Below are 20,829 nucleotides of genomic sequence, written 5' to 3'. Positions count from 1 at the left end.
GTAATGTACACCTTTAATCCCAGCACTTGGGAGGCAGAGGCAGGGGTATCTTTGTGAGTTTGAGGCCAGCCTGGTTTACAGAGCCATTTCCAGAACAGGCTACAAAGAAATACAGAGAAACCATGTCTTGAAAAACAAAACAAACAAACAAAAAACCAAAAAAAGTGTTCTAGGGATCTGGAAAGATGGCTGGGCAGTTTAGAGTGCTTGCTTGGATTCTTCCAGAGGATCCATGAAGTAGCTCACAGCCATCTGTAATCCCAGCTCCCAAGAATCTCTTGTCTTCTGACTTCCACAAGCACCACATGTGTACCAAACACCCATACACACAAAATAAATAAATCTTTCTTTTGTTGTTTTCGTTTGTTTTTCAAGTCAGGGTTTCTCTGTGTGGCCTCAGCTGTCCTGGAATTTGCCCTGTAGACCAGGCTGGCCTCAAACTCAGAGGTCTGCTGGACTCTGGACTCTGCTTTCCAAGTGCTAGGAATTAAGGTAAGCACCATCACAATCAGATCAAAATATATCCTAAAATGTTTAGGGCTGGGGGTGGGGTTCAGCAGAGAGCCTGCCTGTTCAGCATGCATGGGGATGTATTCCATCCCCAGAACTATAGAACAATGTATAACCTTTGTGACATGCCAATAGCATTGAACACACCTAACACTGGGCTCTCAGTTTGTTGATCAATTAATGGATTGATTGCTTGGTTGATTGAGACAGGGTCTTACTATATAGTCCTTACTGGCGCTGAACTGATTTTCCTGCCCCAACTTCCCCAGGATTGATACAGATATGAGCCTCCACAGTAGAGTCTTCTTGATTTTTTTACCCCCACAAAAAAGACTTTTTATTTGATCCTGTTAACAATCTGGATTTTAAACAGATTCTTGGACTGGTGGTTCATATCCATCAGCTTGTTCAACTTCAGCACCTGTCTCATCACGAGTAGTTTTTCTAGAACTACCACCTTCACCATGGAGCTCCACCAGTTTCCCCAATTCAAACTGGGTTTCTTCAGCATTTTTACTTTTCTAACAAAGACATCATGAAGAGGATAAATGGACTGGCAAGCATTTTCTATGTCTTTCCTAGTGCTGTCTGGGATCCATTTATTAACCACTTCCAGTAAGCCATTTGTCTGCCCTTCTCAGGTCATGATTTCCATCATCTTCTTGCAGATCTGGACAACCTGCTGGTGCTGTGCATAGGAGGTATTGGGTTTCTGGTAGTTGTGTTTTTTAGTGAAATCAACACACAACAGACGGAGCAAATAACCATCGGTTGTCTTGACATCAACATGTGCTTCCATTATGGTCTGGCTCTTTTTGACCATGGAACACATTTTGTCCAGGGTAGGATCCATGCATGGAAGTTTTTTCCCTGAACATCCTCAGTAATTAGCTTGAATTTTCTAAATGCAATTTCATCACTCTGTAGATCAGCAAGGCTCATTTCAAACACACGACCCTTGAGGCCATCAGATGCAATTTTGGTTCCTTGAGTCCTCATGACTAGTGTTTCCCAGTGTTTCTAATATTGAACATGGCCAGAGTGTTCACGTCATACCAATCTTTCTTCAAAAATGAATCAACCACTTTCTTCTCGGCTCCCTTCTTGCCTGCCGCCTTTCATCAGGCAGTTGTTCTTGCTGACCAAGTCTTCTTGATTGTTACATGCTGTCCCCCAGAGAGAAGAATTGAGGGCCTGGGAAAACTGGATTCTAGGTAGCTTGATTATAGTGAGGACCCACCTCTGGGCTCATGGATGGCAAAATCCTGTTTTGCCCCAAGGGCCAAATGAACTTCCCAGAGTCTTGTTTATACAGGCACTGTCCAAGTCCATTTCGTTACTATCACAGAACACCAGAGGATGGGTAATCTCTAGAGGCAGGTTCTGGATGCAGAAAGTCTAAGATGAGACAGTTCATCTGCTGAGCTTTGAGTGAGACCGTATGCCACATTAATGTGGTGGACAGTAGAATGACAACAACAGAAAAGGGAGTAAAACACTCATGACAATAAGGGAACATAACCCTTATCGCCTTAAAAATCTCTGAAAGTTCCTAACAGTTCTCAGTACTATGACTCTGGAGACCAAGCATGCATGTGTGCACACATATGTGCATTCATGTGTATGTACATGTATGTGAGTATGTGTGGAGTTTGAATGAGAATGGACCCCATAGGCTCATATGTTTGAATGTTTGGTCCCCAGTTGGTGGAACTGTTTGGGAAGGATTAGGAGGTGTTGTCTTTTTAGAGGAGGTATGTCACTGAAGTGGCCTTTGAGATTACAAAATACTCAGTGCTCTCTGCTTCCTGTTTGTGGACCAAGATGTGAGCTCTCAGCACTACTCCAGCTGCCTGCCACCATGTCTTTGTTCTGCCACCATAGACTCTAACACATTGAAACCTTAGCACAACTAAGCTCTTTTACAAATTACTCTGGTCGTAGTTTCTTATCATAGCAATAGAAAAGAAACGGAGATAGTATGCATGCTTATATGCAGGGATGCATGTGTGCTCTTGTGTATATCCACGTGTGTAAAAATGTGTATGTGTGGGAGTAAGAAGTGAAGCCCAGAGTTAATGTTTATAATTTAATACTGGGAGCTATCATAGCATAAGCCTTAGAGATTGCCAGCTACCTTCAGTCCCAATCTACTTTCTCCCCCTCCCCAACTTCCTGAGAAGAATAATTTAGGGCTTACAGGAATGCATTTAGGTAACTCCTCCTTAAGCAGTTATTTACCAACTCCAAAGACTTCTTCCTCTGCTAACAACTTGCTTATCTGCATATCCTGCTCACCTTCAGTGACCTATAATGAAGAACACCAGGTGGTCCAGTTACCAGGCAACGACCTTCACCCCCCCCCTTCCCCACCTTACCTAGCTTCCCACTCTAACCACTATATAACATGCTTGAGAAAAATAAAATTTTGCAGCTTGATCAGAAATCCTGTCTTGTCAGTTTCTCGTGTCTCCTGTCCTTCATTCCAGGTCCTTTGGGGTTCAGGCCTTCATTGCTGCCCTGCTGGTCAGGGCAATTTAACAAGTTGTCATGGAACATCTCAGAGCCATGAGAGCGGCAAAGCCTTTCCCAGGTGAGGATGAGAGAGATGCCAATGCCTTTCTCTGGTCTGAGTGCAAATGTTGAGAGTTGTGAAGAAAATGTCCTGTGGTTCTTTTTCCCAGATGTCAATAACCTGAAGACTTCTCCCCTATAGAGCCTCCTCCGGCTAAGATTAGTTAACTCTGCCTTGTTGTTCAGCCACATATAATAAACCCACCTCCTTGTTATCTAATAAACATGTTGTGCTTCCAGAGTATTACAGCTTCTCGATCTGAGAACCTAGGCCACCTGACACCCTTTTTTTCTCTGTTCATGTCTGTTCTTTATTTCATTGCCACCTCAGAGGTTAATCACTGGAGGCATGCAGGACATGGTACACACATGCCTGTGTGCTTGTGTGTATGCATGTGGATATTCATGTAGATGGGCATGTGAATATTCATGTATGTATGTGTATGTATGTTGTGTATGCATGTGTGTGGCTGTGCATGAATGTGGGTATGTATGGGGTGGGGTATGCATGCATATATTGATGTGTATGCATGCATGTGTGCATGCAGAGTGTATGCATGTTTATGGGAATGCATGGAGAGGTATGCATGTGTGGGCATGTGGAGGGTAAATGTTCACCTCAACTGTCATTTCTCAGGTGACAAGATCTCATCATTGGCCTGGAACTCATTGATTATGCTAGGGTGGTAAACCAGTGAGCCCCAGAAACCCAGGGCTAGGCTGACAGATTTAAATTGCCACAGCTGGCGTTTTATATGCTTTGAGGACTGAATTCATGTCACTGAATTCAAAGCACAGGCTTTGACTACTGAGTTACCCCATGCAATGAGTAACAAGCCATGTTGTAAGACCCATAAAAGTAAAATCTGAGGGTTTGGGAGTTGTGTGCCAGAACCTCAGGAGAATATTCCAGACACTCATCCAGTATCCCAGTGCTGCAGCACGTCTTTCATGATACACCAGGCATGTACCTTTTTTTTTTTTTTTTTTAGCATGTACCTTTTTAATAATTAGGATAATTTTTTAATTTGTATGTTTCCAAGAGCACAGATGCTACTGTACATCTGATTGGCAAAGAACATATCTAAAGAGGGCTAATTATTTTGGGCATGGTGGCACACAACTTTAACCCCAGCATTCAGGAATCAGAGGCAGGCAGATCTCTGTGAGTTTGAGGCCAGCCTGGTCTACAGGGTGAGTTCCAGGAAGCCAGGACTACTCAGAGGAACCCTGTCTCAGACAAAGCAAACCCCAAACAAAGCAACAGCAGGAAAGAAGGCTGATTGTACCAAGCATCAGTAAGAAGTAATGAGGTGATACAGCAGGAAGAATCAGATAGTGTTACAGGCCTAGGTTTGTGTGATACAGCAGGAAGAATCAGATAGTGTTACAGGCCTAGGTTTGTACAGCCCCTGGAGTGCATGGCAGGGCTTGCTCCATTCCAGTGCATAGTATGGATGGATTATGACCTGATATCCAGTGGATTAGGTGTGCTCAGTACATAGTCAACTCAATTAGCTTCAAATTATGATAGATTTATGTGGACACAATCTTAAAACAAAGTAAATACTCTGTGAGTTGTGTTCATGTGTGTGTAATGTGTGTGGGATTAAAGATGTGTGCCACCATGCCTGGCTTCCACCTGACTTTTTAACATGAATTCTAAGGATCAAACTCAGTTTCTCAAGTTTTGCAGTGGTTTACTGACTGAGCCAGCTCCCTAGCTCTGTGACACTTAGTCTTGTTTGTCAACCTGATTGGATCTGAGATCAAGTGAGAGACAAGCCCCTGGGTGTAGTGGGATATTCACTTTGTCTCCTTCTGTGGCACTGACCAGGCCCATTGGTGAGCCAGCCAGGAGAACTTGACAGACCACAACAACAGCAAGGAGGTAGAAAGGCTGTCTTACCCTGACTTGGCAAGGTCCAGCAGTCTTCTATATTTGTCTCCTGCAAGCACATAGGACCGCATGTGCAAATCAGTGGTCAAGGTGGGGCAGTTCTTTGCCCAAGAGGCCATTAGCTGAGGCAAGAATGAACTCCAGCAGGAGCAACAACAGTGCCCAACATTTTTTCGGGAAAGTGCATGATGCTGTCAGGAGCAACAGTGTCTCATGTCAACAGAGTACTAATATTAAAACATTTAAATGCCATGTTCTGCATGTCTATGAAGTGATTGAAGATTAAGCATCTATGTCTGACTAATCTCATAGGTAAAGGAAACATGAGTGAAGATAATCTGTAATACTCAGGAACTTAGCTAAAAAACTGATTGAAACTTCCCTGAGTAAAGCAGGAACAAATACCTAAACAATATAACTATATACATATACATACATATACATCCCTAAAATAGAGCTAGAGTAGAAATGTCAAGACAAGAGGTAGAACTATAAAGGGCAGCGTGATAAATAACCCAAATTGTATCAGTATACAAAATGTCTTGAATACAAGAAAAGTACACATACATAGAATATGGTAAGAATAATGTGCATAAAACATCATAAATGGAAAGATTTCACACAATATAACAAAATATAAACTTAATTTTACGTAGCTTACCACAAATAAGAATATATAACAATGTAAGCTGTAAAATACTATCTCATTCTTACTCAAATTCACAAGAAAATAGGCTAATCTACCTATATCCCATCTAAGCCATACCTTTCTCAACCATACCCTATTCCTGTCTAAAAGATAAACCGGAGTGTAAGCATCACCTTCCATACCTGACCCTAAATAACTAAAACCAACCCAAAGAAGATGACTATTATCCCAAAATTCCAAGGGTAGGGAAAGGGGGCATCGTTATCTTAAGGTTACTTCCTGCTGAAATGGGATGATGATTGCTCCATGGGATCCTATGGGAAGAAAATTTTTAGCAACCAAATTTCACAACAGAACTGGCTGTGACATATGTAGCTAGTCACTGTTAGGTTTTTCAAGATACACAGAGATGTATTTGAGATAGATAGGCATTCTTCAAACCTTTCAAAGACCTACAGAATATGGCATTTAAAATGGTTTAGGGTTTTTCTTGACAGTGAGACATTACTGCTCCTGGTAACACCATCTGCGTCAAAAAGGAAGATGGACATTGAAGAAACATGTTATGAAGTTTACTTTCAATATGTCAAGACTAGCCATTTGGACAAGATACTGCTCTTGTCTGGACTGTTTGACTTTATGCTGTATAAACTGGACATGCAGGACCCACAGAAAAGTGACTGCTGATTCAAGATGGACATTGCTACAGAGTTCCTGCTTCATGGAAGAGTCTGCCAGACAGTCTGCAGGACACAGAGAAAGGTGACTGACAAACTGTCAATACAAGAAGAGAGTTTAAAGTTTCCTGCTTTGCTGAGGAGTCTACCAGACACACTATGGCCTATGGGCTGAAGATGGAAGATTACAAAAGAACTTCGGGTGACTGAACAGTCAGTGAGTTGTCTCTGTCATTTCTAGAGTTTATATACTATACTATCCTTCTGTGGTCTTTGAAGGAGTTGAAGACAGATAGTTATGGTTATAGTTTTCCTTAGTTAAGCTTAAAGATAAGTTACATATAGGACTTTAGACTCACAAATATAGGATAGATGATAGAATAGTTTCTTTTAATCTTGCTAAATGTTAATGGACTAAATATTGTTAACTGTGATTCTTACTTGGTAAGTGTTGTGTTATATATTTTGCTTTGTTAAGGTTAAACCCTTCTTTTTTATTTTAGACAGAAAAGAGGAGATGATGGGAGATGTCATTCTGTAAATATGTTTCTCATGCTGGTTAATGAATAAAGCACTGTTGGCCAATAGGAAAGCTAGATAGGCGAGACTAGGAGACAAGTAGGAAAGAGGAAGTAGTAAGGAGGAGTCAAGATGGAGGGTCTGGAGAGAACAGAACAGCTCAGCTCTCGGTACGGTGGTGGGACAAGACCAAGCAGCGGGAGGAAAACCCATACTCCCTACACCTGGGTGTGTTTGTGAAGGTATTTCCAGGAAGGGTTGAAGGGGACTCACACATGGGAGGAGAAATCCTCACAGGTTGTCCTCTAACCTCCACATGGGTGCCATACATGCATGGATACACAAATAAATGTAACAAACATCTTTATAAAGAAGCCAGTTTCACCACACCCATGTGCTATTTGAACTCACGGAGGAATTGACTCTGTAGATGAGGCTGCCACCCCTAATTCAGACCCAAATACTTCTATGTTAAGTGCGGTCTAAGATTCCTTGTCTAGGGATGAGCTGCCCTCTCTCCCAACTTAGTGTCTTCAAGGAAAGACCAGCTTTAAAAAAGCCCAAGTGAAAACACCATGTCCTTGAGAAGAGCTGGAAGGTGAACCGTTGCCAATAGTGTTCATACAATTCACCCCATAATATAACAGTGCCTGAGTGGGAAAGACAGCAGCAAGCTCAGCCATGCTCAGCCATGGGAAGCTCAGCCATGGAGAGAAAGTTCAATGGGAACCTGTCTGAAGTAGAATAAGGTCAAAAGATCAGATTTACTACACACACACACACACACACACACACACACACACACACACACACCCGGGCCACTAGATTTACTTAAGGCATTGCTTGTACTGTTCATTTCCAATCATGGAACCTACTCCTTGGAACAGAATGGTTTGGAGAAATAGCTGATACAATAGGTCCCTGCCCTTAACCACCTGACCATCAAAGCTTACATTTTCATAAATTACCCAAAAGCTTATAACACATGCCTTAAAAAAAATAAAAAAATAAAAAAGGCTGACAAAAGCTTGTGACACATGCCTTAAAAAACAAAAAAAGGCTGACTGTTGACTGCCACATATGATTCTGTAAAATTCCTCTTGCTTGCTTACTTGTTCAATTTGTGGTTTTAGAGTATGAAATGAGAATGCAAACTGGACTTTTAAAAGGTCTTCCAGGAGCCACCATCCTGGCTTTGGTCCACCAGTGACATCGCTTCTCTTCCACTCTCATTGGAATTGGGATGCTTATTCCAGAAAGATTCCCACAATATATCCACCCACCCACCCATGCACCCATCCACTACCTATCCACCTACTCACCCACCCATCCATCCACCCACCCACCCATCCACCTACCCACCCACCCAGCCACCCATCCATCCATCCACCCACCCTCCCACCCATCTGCGGTGATATCTTGATTGTACAAATAAAGCCTGTCTGAAGATCAAGCTAACCATAGATGTCTGGAGGTCTATATAGACAGACAGGAAATAAGATGGCTGGGCAGAGAGAGGATATAGGCAGAAGGAAACAGAAACTCACTCTCTTTTCTGCTGGGAAGTTAATAAGGTAAAGGTGGCTTTGGCTTGCTCCTTCTTCTCTCTGATCTCACAGTGTTTTCCTCTAAATCTGAGTCTGGGTTTTATTATTTAGACCAATTAGAACTCCATTTACATCCATCAACTCACCCACTCACCCATCCATCTACTCACCCATCCATCTACCTACTTATCATCTATGTATCTGTCAATCATCAGGCCAACATCACTTGCTATTTATTATTTCACTGTAACTTGTTATTTGCTTAGTAAATACGCTTATACCAAGGCTATAGCCTTTGGATGCCAGAACTGCCTGCTAAGCCAACCTCTGGGATTTTTTTCTCTTATTACATATATATCTATTTGCAATATAGTGTGCATATGTGTGTGTATGTGTCTGCTTGTGTGTATATGCATGTTTGTGTGCATGTGTATATGCATGTATGTGCATATTTGTGTATGTGTATGTGCATATGTGTATGCATGTATGTGTATTTACGTGTGTATGCATGTGTATGTATGTGTGTTTGTATGTATGTCTATGTGCATGTACATATGCAAGTGTATGTGCATGTGTATGTATGTGCATGTTTGTGTGCATGTGTATATGCATGTATGTGTATATGTGTATGTATTTGTGTGTATGCATGTGTGTGCATGTGTATGTATGTGTGTGTGTTTGCTCGTATGTGTGCCATAGTGGGCTTGTGAAACTTGGATAGAAACTTGTAGGAGTAGATTCTTTCCTCCCATCATATGGGTTCCAGAAGTTGAATGTAGGTTAGCAGGCTTGGTGGTAAGCACCTGTACCCACTGAGACACATCAAAGGCCATAAAGGTGGTTTTCTATTATATGTAGTCCTGGCTGTCTCCCTCTTCTCTTCTGTCTCTGTCTCTTTACCTCTTTTCTCTTTCATTCTCCTATCACTTTCTAATAAAACTCAGTAAGCTCTGTCTGACTGGCGTGTCTGTGTGTTGTTGTGTCCCCTCTCCCGCCTTGGTCATCCTCACTCACCTGCCAGGGAGTTCGCCAAGGTTCCCCTTCTGCATTATCATGGCAGTAGTCTCTGTGACTTTCACTGGCAGCAGAGTGAGGAGCTTCAGGAGACAATAAAACAGTTCAGCATAGAACTCAGTAGCTACTGCTGGTTCAAACTTCGGGAGTCTGACCCTGAGTGGTGTATTTTGGGCTTATTTAAGCACAGCACCATCTAGTAAAAACTGCTCTTGTAATGATTATCTCAGTCCCACATGCACATCAAAGCACACCTAAATCTCTTTGAGGAACAAAGTAAGCTCAATACAGAATCGACGTGATCACATCAAATTTCTTTGTAAAATGTGACATCTTCCATATAGACAGGTTCTATAGGTTGACTGAGAAAAATAAGTTTATGAGAAGGGCCTGGAGGAGGCTCCAGTCCTGAAAAGTCTCCAGTCACACAAACTGTGCAAAGGTCATCAGGCCAGAAAGAAAGTCACAGCCTTCTGGGTAGATAACAGGTTTGTAATTCCTTCCCTTGAAGGAAGAACCCTGTGTGCTTAACCTTCCAGTTTTTTCTAGTGCATGTCTGTGAGCACAAAGATCTTGGTGTCTCGACGGGTGTATAAATGAATCAGGGCAAACATGACTTTTTCCTGGATAGAACACATATGGTTATTAAAATAAAAGACCTAGGCTCATCCCTGAGCATGACCCCCACACACTAACAGCCGTCTAAGGGTGTTTGCTGGGGAGCTGTGCAGGAAAGGCACGGCACTCAATGGCAGATACGGTGGTTACAGCTCAAGCCAGCTACCATTGTGGCAAGTATGTAAGTCACCCAGCTTGCCCTGTCAGCATCTTGTACAACCACGGAGCCTTTACCACATCCAGAGCATTGTTGACAACCATGGGACCACATTCATGGAGCCAGAGATGACCTTTCTCTGGTCCAGGATCCCACACAAAATAGTCTCATTTGCTTGGTGACAATCTACATAGTTTTACTCAGTTTCATGTCCTTGACACCCTGTAAGTCCAATGTTCAAGTTTTTTTTTAAATTAGTTTTATATGCATATGCATATATATGTGTGTGGGCAGGCGTACCCTATGACGTGGTAGATATAGAGACCAGAAGACAACGGCGTCTAGGAGTCAGTTCATTTGTTCTACCATGCGCATTTTGGAGATTAAACTCAGGTCATCATAGTTGGTAGCAGGCACCTTTACCCACCGAGCCTACCCCCCTTTTTGAGATGGGATGTGGATATACTGCATGGTTGGCCTTTGCTTTTCCAGTGCCAGTATTATAAGCCATGCCAGGCCTTTCCTAACATGGGTTCTGGGGAATCAAACTTAGTCTTCATACTCAAAGGGTTAGCACTTGCCTAGTAGCTGTCACCCTAGACCTGAATTTTTCTTTTCTCTCTTTCTTTTTTCTTTTGAGACAGGGTTTCTCTGTATAGCTCTGGCTGTCCTGGAACTCACTCTGTAGACCAGGCTGGCCTCAAACTCAGAGATCCACCTCCTGAGAGGCAAAGGCTGAAGGGCCCAGAGTTGAAGGCAAGCATTACACAGGAAAACCATTTCCCAAAAAAAATGAAAGAAAAGGGGCCTAGGTATGGCCATACACACCTTTAATCTCAGCATTTGTGAGGCAGAGGCAAGTATATCTCTATGAGTTCAAGGGCAACCTGGTCTACATAGACAGTTTCAGAGTCAATGCTACATAGTGAGACCTTCAAAAAAAAAAAAAAAAAAAAAAAAAAGATGGGGTTGTTTGTCATACAAGCTTGACAAGTGAATTCAATACTAGGAGTCAGCCAAGAATGGTGACAAACATCTTTACTCCCAGCGCTCAGGAAGTAGAGACAGGAGGATTTCTGTGAGTTTGAGGCCAGCCTGTCTACACAGTGAATTCCTGGACAGCCAGAGCTGCTTTAAAAAAGAATCAATTCATGAATGTTACCCTCTGACCTCCACAAGCATGCCATGATGTTCTTGCACACACCACACACACACAGTAACAAATAATAAAAACAAAGAAAACAAAAAGAACAACAAAAGGTGTTTTTCTCAGACCTGTCATGTGTCCATTAGAGCAACATGGCTCACAGATGATGGTTTTGCCCTTGGCCTCTTGGTTAAGGAGCTTTCTGCCAGGCCAGGTTTCTTCTTCCCTCCAGTTTCTTTCCCTTTTATTTGTTTGTTTGAGACAAGGTCTCACTATGTAACCTGGTAGGCTTGGAGCTCTCTCTGTAGACCAGGCTGGCCTAGAACTCAGAGGCCCGCTTGCCTCTGCCTTTCTAGGACTGGAATTGAAGGTAGGCAGCACCATGCTTAGCTTCCCTTGCCTTTCTGTAAAGACTAATCTAACGCCTCCTCGAGGGAGGAGTGTCTGTAGTAGAAAGCTCCAGGGATGAATAAAGAGGGTCAGCAAAGCCAGATCTCTCCTGAAAGGTTTTTTGTTTATTTGTTTTTGTTTTTTTGGGACAGGGTTTCTGTGTATAGTTTTGTAGCCCATCTTGGAACTGTCTGTTGTAGACCAGGCTGGTCTTGAACTCACAGAGATCTGCCTGCCTCTGCCTCCCAAGTGCTGGGATTAAAGGCGTGTGCTATCACTGCCTGTCTCCTCCTTAAAGTTTTGTTCCCAACTTTAGCATCCTTGGGTGGATCTTGTCTTCTAGCTGAAACCACAAGATTCAGGCTCAGTAAAGACTCAGGAGGCAGTGGATCTCTTTGAGTTCAAGGCCAGCCTCATCTACGTAGCAAGCTCCAGGACAGTCAAGACTCTACTGTGAGAAGAAAAAATTCCCACTCCCAAATTAAGGTGGAGAATGATAGACCAATGCTGACCTCTGGTAAAGCACATCTGAACACACAATTATGCATATGTCGTACATACACACATATGCTATCTCCTTGCTCATCTTTTCCCTCTTGATAGTTCTGCTCTGGCCCCATTAGTTTATTACTCAGCTGAGGGTAGGTCTGCACATGCAGGGTTATGTTGATTCCTCATGCTGGAGGGCTTTTAGTGAGCCCTCCGGTGGTCTTGGCATCAAGATGAAATCACCTAACAACAGTATCTCAGCACATATCCTCATCACTAATCAATGCATCACTACGGTTTAGTTGTGCTCAGAAACCTTTGTCGTGGCTGGAATATTCATCCTCCTACACTGCATAAGACTGCTTTCCACCTGCCTTTCTACCTTACCTGAAATTCAAGGATAGATACTAATTTCCTTGTTTATGACCTATCTTGTTAGTTGGCTTCTCAGTAAACCCTATAGGGTATGCTGGCTCCTCTGCTACTGTACAAGAGCAGCTAGCAACCTTGGTGCACAAGTGCCATATCTTCAGGAGAGTTCATTTTATGTCTGTTTCTAGCATGATACTTGACCGATGCCATCACTGTCGTCTGGAAGATGTTTTAATAGGACCCATTCTTTTTTTCCCACCATCTTTTCCTGCTCTTTCCTAACAGCCCAAAGATGCACCTCAGGTCTCCGCCCTCCCCGCCGGAGGCTGAGCCAGGGTGAGGATTCTGGTCCTTGCCGACTACGGGTTCCCATCGCCCCGCCTACAGGCCTGGACTACTATTGGTCTCCACGGAAACCCACTCAGGGGCGTGTCAACGTCACGTCTGACAAGAATCTTCGCCTATTCTGTTAAAGTTTTCTTGCCGAGGAGCACCAGAAAGGTTTCTGAGTGGTTTATCATTAATGAAGGGCGGGGATAAGGCGGGAGCTGTTCTAATCTCCACCAACCAAAAACCGAGATAGTTTTGATGGACAGGTGTAGCGGGAAGAGGCCAGGAATGCCGGTTGTCAGCCAACCAGCGGGCTGCTGTGAGGAGAAAAGGCCAATCAAAAAGCTGAGGGGGCGGGGCTAGGGGACCGGTTGCTCCGGAAGTGGAGGGAGGGGGTGAAAATGGCGCCCAGCTCGAAATCGGAGCGGAACAGCGGGGCCGGGAGCGGCGGCGGCGGCCCTGGGGGAGCCGGGGGTAAGCGGGCGGCGGGGCGGCGGCGGGAACACGTCCTCAAGCAGCTGGAGCGGGTCAAGGTGAGTCTTGGAGTCTGAGGCGAGCGCGCCGGGTTGTGAGGAAGAGGGGACGCGGGAGGCGGCCGAGAGAGGGCGGCGCGGCGAGGTGGGGGGCGGGGCCGGGAGGGGGCTGGGCGGGCCGGGCGGTGGGGATGAGGAGGGGATGGAGGGGTTGAGGCTGGTGCTGAGGCGCGGGCTGGGATGGCGAAGGTTGGTGACTCGGATGGAGCAGGCTGGGCGCGTCACCTGCAGGGGGCCTTGGATGAAGACGGCTGGGCCAGATCATCGAGGAAGGGGCTTGGGTGGCGGAGGCCAGGACGAATCATGGAAGGAGCCGGGATGGAGGCGGCTGGGCGGGTTACTGAAGAGGCCGCCTGAGGAATCTGGAGGAAGGGAAGACCCTTGTTGAGACCCATTTTTCAAAGCACTGCCCCTTATTGGAACTTGCGGGGCCCCCACCCTATCCCCTTTGCAGAGCTCCTGTTACTGGCTCTGGGCATTCAGTGCCTGGTGCGCCCTCTCCGTCCCAGCCCTGACCATCTTGGAGTTTGTGTATCTGAGTCTGCCTCACTCACTGAATGGAGGACCGTTTCCAGGGTAGGGCCAGGTCTTCTCAAAGTGGGTGCCACTTGATCAGGGCTCAGGCTCTCACGTCAGATTAGGACACCCGGGAGAGTAGGAATGAGAATGTCGTGTTAAATGGACAGTAGTGGACCCAGTCTACATGCACCAGAGATTGGAAGCTGGGTGAGGGCAAAACCGAACCCTCACCTTTTTAACTAGTGCTCCCTAGGAGGGCTGTGGCTCTGTCTTTAGCCTGGGCGCTCCCTGGGCAAGGGTTATATACCCTCTCTGGAAGGCTTGGCTGATAGAACCATTCCCTTTGTGGGTTGAGATGAACTGAGGGCAAGGTGCCAGCCTTTCCCATGCAGTTTTTTCCCCACTAGATGGCTATCTTCTTGAAGGCAGGCCAAAATAGCTCCCCAGTGGTCAGCTTATGTCTGCCCCAGTCCTCAGACCCTTCCTTGGTGATGTTTTAGGTTGAGATGGTTGGCAGTTAAGGATTTGGTTAATAATCGATTGGAGACAATTTGGGAATATTGGGTGCTTTAGGCTCTGGGGCCAGTGAGATGGCTCCATGATGAACATATATGCACTTGCTATGATTCCCAGGGCTCACATAGTGAAGGAGATAACAGACTCCTGCATATTGTCCTTTGCTCTGCATGTGGGCTGTAGTCTGGCTAATGAATACATTCTAAGAAGAGAAATGGGTACTCTTGTGGTCTAATTGTGAACAGGCAAATGAATGCATGGCCCCACATCCTAACCTCTACTGTCTCATGGTCAGCTTTTAGGAAGGAGCCAAGTGGCCCATGGAGGGGCTGCTTCCACAGGAAGAGGATGTGGGGCTTAGTCTGGGAGGACTCTGGATTCAAAGGGGTGGAGCGGGGGTGCAGCATGGGTCCTTGGTGGGGTTAGGGTGCTTTGTGAAGTCACATGGTCTTGGTGTCTCCCTCTGCCCACGAGTGGGCTGTGGAGGCCACTCGGCCTTTGCCTCTGGTAAGGAGGTAAGGAGGTAGGTCACTTGACTGAAGCCCTGACTGTCTCCTCCCCAGATCAGCGGGCAACTCTCTCCTCGTCTTTTCCGGAAGCTGCCCCCCAGGGTATGCGTGTCGCTCAAGAGCATCGTAGATGAGGATTTTCTCTATGCAGGGTGAGGCTGAGGCCGGGCTGGGAGGTGACAGGTCCGGCTATGAGCTTGTTCTCATCTGGCCACTGTGCCCATTCTGTCCCACAGCCATATCTTCCTGGGATTTTCCAAGTGTGGCCGCTATGTCCTCTCCTATACCAGCAGCAGTGGGGATGACGACTTCTCCTTCTACATATACCACCTCTATTGGTGGGAGTTCAACGTCCACAGCAAACTCAAGCTGGTAGGACTAGGCCTTCCCTTTCAGGAGGCCCTGCACTGGGCTGGCCCTTCAGACAGCAGGGTCTGAGCAGCTCCTGCATCATTTAGCCTATGTCCTGTGTATAAAATGGCAGTGATGTACGGGGGTGGTAACCCTTGTGGAGTTGCTGGGGTTTTTTGTTCAAACTGGTAATTTCATTTGGCTCAAAGAGCATGTACAGTCCATTTGACACCTTTGGCCTGGGCCTGGATGCGGGCAGATTTCTTACATTCACGCAGGTTGGCACAGTGCCTTTAGCCTTCATCCTTGACCCCTGCCCCAAGGTGGGTGTTATTACTAAAGTTTCTGTTGCACGTGGGCTTTGTCACCTAGAGGGAGCAGGGAGGTAATTCAGTCAGGTTCCCTTCAGCTGGCAGGGCTCTCTAGCTCAGGCCTTCCTGGGCCACTTGTGAGGGAAGCTCTTTTATAGCCTGGTTCTGGTGTAGAGCTTCCATTCTACACCTCTGGTCGGCCCCTGCTTAACTTCACACTGACTGAGCATGCTGCTCAGGTCCGGCAGGTGCGGCTCTTCCAGGATGAGGAGATCTACAGTGACCTGTACCTGACTGTGTGTGAGTGGCCTAGCGACGCTTCCAAGGTCATCGTATTTGGTTTCAAGTGAGACTGGGGGCAGGCAGGGTGGCTGTGGGGCAGGCAGGGTGGGCTGGTAGCCCCTAGATGGGCTTTAGGCTGAGGGTGTGCTACCCCTAGCACCCGCTCAGCCAACGGGATGCTCATGAATATGATGATGATGAGTGACGAGAACCATCGTGACATCTACATCAGCACTGTGGCTGTGCCTCCTCGGGGTCGCTGTGCTGCCTGCCAGGATGCCAGTCGTGCCCACCCAGGTAAGGCATTATGGGCCCTGGAGATGCGTGGCTGCTGGACCACTGCCAGAGCATCAAGTGAACTGTATTGTGTCTTGTTGCAGGGGACCCGAGTGCACAGTGCCTGCGGCATGGCTTCATGTTGCACACCAAATACCAGGTGGTGTACCCCTTCCCCACCTTCCAACCCGCCTTCCAACTCAAGAAGGATCAGGTGGTGCTGCTCAACACCAGCTACTCACTGGTGGCCTGCGCTGTCTCTGTCCACTCAGCAGGTAGGCCCAAACCAGGAAACCTGGCAGGGAGTTGGGAAGGCTGGTGCCAGCATACTGTGCCCTGTCCTCAGCACCATGCACTAGAACTTTGCAAGCGATTGACATGTTCAGTGGCTGCCTTGTAGCTACTTGAAGTGTGGCAGGAGCTGCTTTAGCAGCTATTACACAGGGCAGGTAGCACTGCTGGGGCAGCTCAGCTTAGAGACCTCCTGAGCATGTGTAGGGCTCTGTTCCCTTCCCAGCATGACAAGAAAAAGATGTAATGTACTACAGTTAATGTGCTTTGAGGACAGGGATATGTCCTAAGCAATAAACTCTTGGGGCAGTTTTGTTATTGTGTGAAAATGAGCCGTCATGGTAGTACAGTGTTGATAGTGTGACAGTGGGCAGTGCCGTGAGCCCTCCATAGCCAGTGGTGCCTGCCGTGTATTGTTGGTGTCAGGGAATACTAGTAACAAATTTTGTGGTATCTCTTTTGTTAAACAATGTCTATGAATCCCTGGCTGGCCTGGTACTCACAAAGATCCCTGCCTCTGCCTACTGAGTTCTGGAATTAAAGGTGTAAGTCACCACACCTGGCTCTAATGGTGTCTTTTTCTTTTTTCCTTTTTAATTTTTAAATAACATTTGTTTATTTGTTTGTTTATTTGAGATAGGGTTTCTCTGTGCCTTGGCTGTTCTGGAACTAGCTTTGTAAAACCAGGCCGGCCTTGAACTCACAGAGATCTTCCTGCCTCTGCCTCCTGTGTTCTGTGATTAAAAGCATGTGCTGTCATGCCTGGCACATTTGAATTTTTTTATTACTTAAAAAATTTTGTGTCTCTGTCTGTGCATGACTGTGTACATATGCATGTGTCATGGACATCAAGATAAATGTCAATAGTTGTCTTCTACCGTGGATTCCAGGAAGTTTGAATTCAGGTCTGCATATCTAGTGGCAGGTACCTTTGCCTGCTAAGCCATTTCTCCATGTCTTGATAGAGTGGTGTATTAGGAAGTGGTGTGATGTCACTGGCTGGCAGGAATAGAGCTGGGGCCCATGTGCCTGAGCCCACAGCTCTGCCCTGCTGGCTCCGTCTCTCTGAGAAAGCCTGGGTTCTTCAGGTGTGGTTTCAGGTCCATATCCGTGAGGCAGAAGCCTCCTGGTGCCTTTCCTGTTTGTTACCTGTGGAACATCAGAGAGAGGTCACAGCATATATCTGGACACAGACACAGGAGAGGTCCATAGCTTTTGGGATAAACTAATGGTATTAGTTTTGATTTGAGGAGTACTCAAGCCCATTTCCATTAAAATGGCTGCCCTTTTTAATGGGCACTTAATCCTCAGACTGAGATTGAGTCCTCCCCAACCCTGCCCTGGATACCTCCGTCACTATGGGAGAGATACCTAATCTTTACCAAGGCTGTGTGCCACCTGACTGTTGACCATGAGCCTCCCATACGAGGCCCAAGCAGGACTGAGGACTCTTAACCTGGAGATTTGTATTAGCTTTGTCCCAAGCTGGTGTTCAGCTTATCCCAGAAGTTTATGACAAGCCATTTTTAATAACTGTCCTCTCCTGAAAGTTTCCCACCATGGCCCTGTGGACAGTAGCCTCTCTGAGGGGCATGATGCTGCTTACAGGGACAGTTGCGGCACTCCTTGGATTGCTAGGTTCCTCTGTTAAACACCCCCACACACATATACACACACACTTCCTTTGGTAAATGTGGCCTGTCTGCTTGTGCTGGTTTGGTCCCATGGTGAGAATTCACTTAGGTGACTCTGGCTGGACTTCACGCAGACTGTACCCAAGGGCAAAGCTTTGTGCAGCTCAACTGCTGTGTCCTTTCTGAGTACATGTTCACAGATGAGGTTTGAGGCTGGGAGTGACTTAACAATGAAGTCCTAACCTGCCATGTGAAAGGTCCTGGGTTCTGTTCCTAGCATACTTTTGAAGTCTTGAATGAATGCATGTCTGCATAGGTCTGGTCTTTATGTTCAGAGCGTATGCGGTTTCTGAACTCATAACTTTCCAAGGGTTCCACACTGCTTTCAGGACAGGAAAGGCTCTGAGGCTTCTTCAAGTGGGTTTCTAATAATCCAGGCTTTGAGGCAGGTCAAAGTAACCTTGAACTATGGTGATAGTTCCCACCTTCATGTTTCTTGCAGGTGACAGCAGTTTCTGCCAAATCTTGTATGACCACACAGCTTTGCCCACAGCCCCACCCAGCTCTCCAGGACCTTGGAGCCCTGAGGCAGTCCCTGCCTTCCCCAGCCTTGGCCTTGAGGTGGCTCCAGCTCGGCCTTCTGGAGCCCCTGAGCCCTCACCAGCCATTGCCAAGGCCAAGGAGTTTGTGGCTGACATCTTCCGAAGGGCCAAAGAGGCCAAGGGTGGTACCTTGGAGGAAGCTCGGCTGCCCTCAGGTGTTGGGCCCTCAAGCAGCCGCTGCCGCCCATCCTCAGAGCCACCAGCCCCAAGTGGGGAAGTGGTGGCCAGGGACAGTCCTCCTGCTTCAGAAGCATCTGCCCCAGAGCCTGGCTACATCAACTACACCAAGTTGCACTATGTGTTGCGGTCTGGTGAAGGGACAGAACCTGAGGATGGTGAGGGGGCTTCCTGGGACAGGCTCTGGGATGGGGCAGTCCCAGGAGGACCCTTAGCCTGCTCCTACCCTCTGCCTGCCTCCCCAGAATTTGAGGATGACAAGATCTCCCTGCCCTTTGTGGTGACTGATCTCCGTGGCCGCAACTTACGGCCCATGCGAGAGCGGACAGATATGCAGGTGGGTAGCCATGGTGCAGGCTGTGGGTGACCCAGGGTCTATGGAGTGGTTGGCACCACCTATCCCTAGCTCTGCCATCTGTCCCCAGGGCCAGTACCTGACAGTGGAGCAGCTCACGTTGGACTTCGAGTATGTCATCAATGAGGTTATCCGCCACGATGCCACCTGGGGTCATCAATTCTGCTCTTTCAGTGACTATGACATAGTTATCCTGGAGGTGAGGCTAGGGCTAGGGCACAGCAGGAGGCTGGGGTGTTCCCACTGTAGGATCTCGTCTGTAAACTATCCCTGCCTGTTCGCAGGTCTGCCCAGAAACCAACCAGGTCCTGATCAACATTGGCCTGCTGCTCCTAGCCTTCCCAGCCCCCACTGAGGAAGGCCAGCTCCGGTGAGTGGCAGGGCCCTTGGCTAACACTCACATGGTGGCCATACACAGACCCTCTCTGTGCAGGGTGTAAAGGGTGAGCAGACAAGATTTGGAGTGCCCATCCTGTCACTGGTGCATTGACAAGCCATGTAGTAACTCACTGGCCCATCCCCTTGTCCTCCACTATCACAGACCAAAGACCTATCATACCAGTCTAAAGGTGGCCTGGGACCTCAACACAGGCATCTTTGAGACAGTCAGCGTGGGTGACCTAACCGAGGTCAAAGGGCAGACCAGGTGAGATAGGGTAAGAGTGGGTTGCCAGGGAACCCTGGCTGGTTGGCAGGAAAGGCTCCTCTTCACTTACTTGCCTGGTCCCCAGTGGCAGTGTATGGAGCTCCTACCGGAAGAGCTGTGTGGACATGGTCATGAAATGGCTGGTGCCAGAGAGCAGTGGCCGCTATGTGAACAGAATGACAAACGAGGCACTGCACAAAGGTAGGAATTGCCCCTAGCTAGTGGGGTATGCATGCTGGACATGCTAGAGTGTTATAGAATCTGAGAACCCTCCGCCTGGGGGCTTACTCAGAGGGTTTAACTGTGGCTGGGAAAGGGGATGGAGGAATCATCAGGGAGCCTGTTTGTGGGTCCAGTTAGGCCCTGGAGGTTGTCTGCAAGAATGGACAAGTGGGTCATGGTTCTGTATGTCCTTCTCTGCAGGATGCTCACTGAAGGTTCTGGCAGACAGTGAGCGGTACACTTGGATTGTGCTGTGAGGGCTGGACTGCCCTGGACCCTGACTCCAACTACCTCCGCAGGCCCAGGAGAGGACCGCCTTCCTGGGCTGGCCCTACAGGGGCCACAATCAGCACTAGTGTTAGGTTGTGGGATGGGACTGGTGCAGCAGCCTCTGGTGACCTGAGAGTCTGGATGTGTCTTTATTTATGCCTATTTAAGTGGGGGAAGGGCAGAGTGAGGAGCCCCTCAGGCCTGGCCTGCCCAGCGAAGCCCATTCCTGCTTCCTGTGCTCGGGCCCCTTTCCTTGGCTGCAGGTGTAGCCCCTTAGGGAGGCCAGGTGTTTCCAGCCTCCCTCACCTAGGGTGGGAACCCTGTGGCCACCTGGCCTTGTTGTTCATGTACTAAATGCTTTATTTCTGATCCTGTCTGGTGTGCCTTTTATATCCTCAACACATAGGATCCCCCAACTCCCCACCTAACCCTGCTAGTCATC

General features: G+C 47.1%; 1 protein-coding gene and 1 pseudogene across 1 annotated transcript; one reads left to right on the top strand and one right to left on the bottom strand.

The window, feature by feature from the left end:
* Positions 1-874: 874 nt before the first annotated feature.
* LOC127229744 (40S ribosomal protein S3a-like) lies at positions 875-9,431 on the bottom strand (annotated as a pseudogene).
* Positions 9,432-13,294: 3,863 nt separating this feature from the next.
* Positions 13,295-20,756, top strand: Dcaf15 (DDB1 and CUL4 associated factor 15). The gene is made up of 13 exons (XM_051194953.1): positions 13,295-13,426; positions 15,025-15,122; positions 15,207-15,342; positions 15,872-15,978; positions 16,072-16,211; positions 16,295-16,465; positions 18,618-19,052; positions 19,140-19,231; positions 19,320-19,448; positions 19,534-19,619; positions 19,791-19,895; positions 19,981-20,096; positions 20,319-20,756. Exons 1-13 carry the CDS (start codon positions 13,295-13,297, stop codon positions 20,372-20,374), a joined length of 1,803 nt encoding a protein of 600 aa, XP_051050910.1. The 3' UTR covers positions 20,375-20,756.
* Positions 20,757-20,829: the final 73 nt, after the last annotated feature.

Source organism: Phodopus roborovskii, unplaced genomic scaffold, assembly GCF_943737965.1.
Source record: "Phodopus roborovskii unplaced genomic scaffold, PHOROB, whole genome shotgun sequence".
NCBI classification, from domain to species: Eukaryota; Metazoa; Chordata; class Mammalia; order Rodentia; family Cricetidae; genus Phodopus; species Phodopus roborovskii.
Note: the sequence above shows the minus strand (reverse complement) of the source record. Positions and strands in the feature narration are given on the sequence as shown.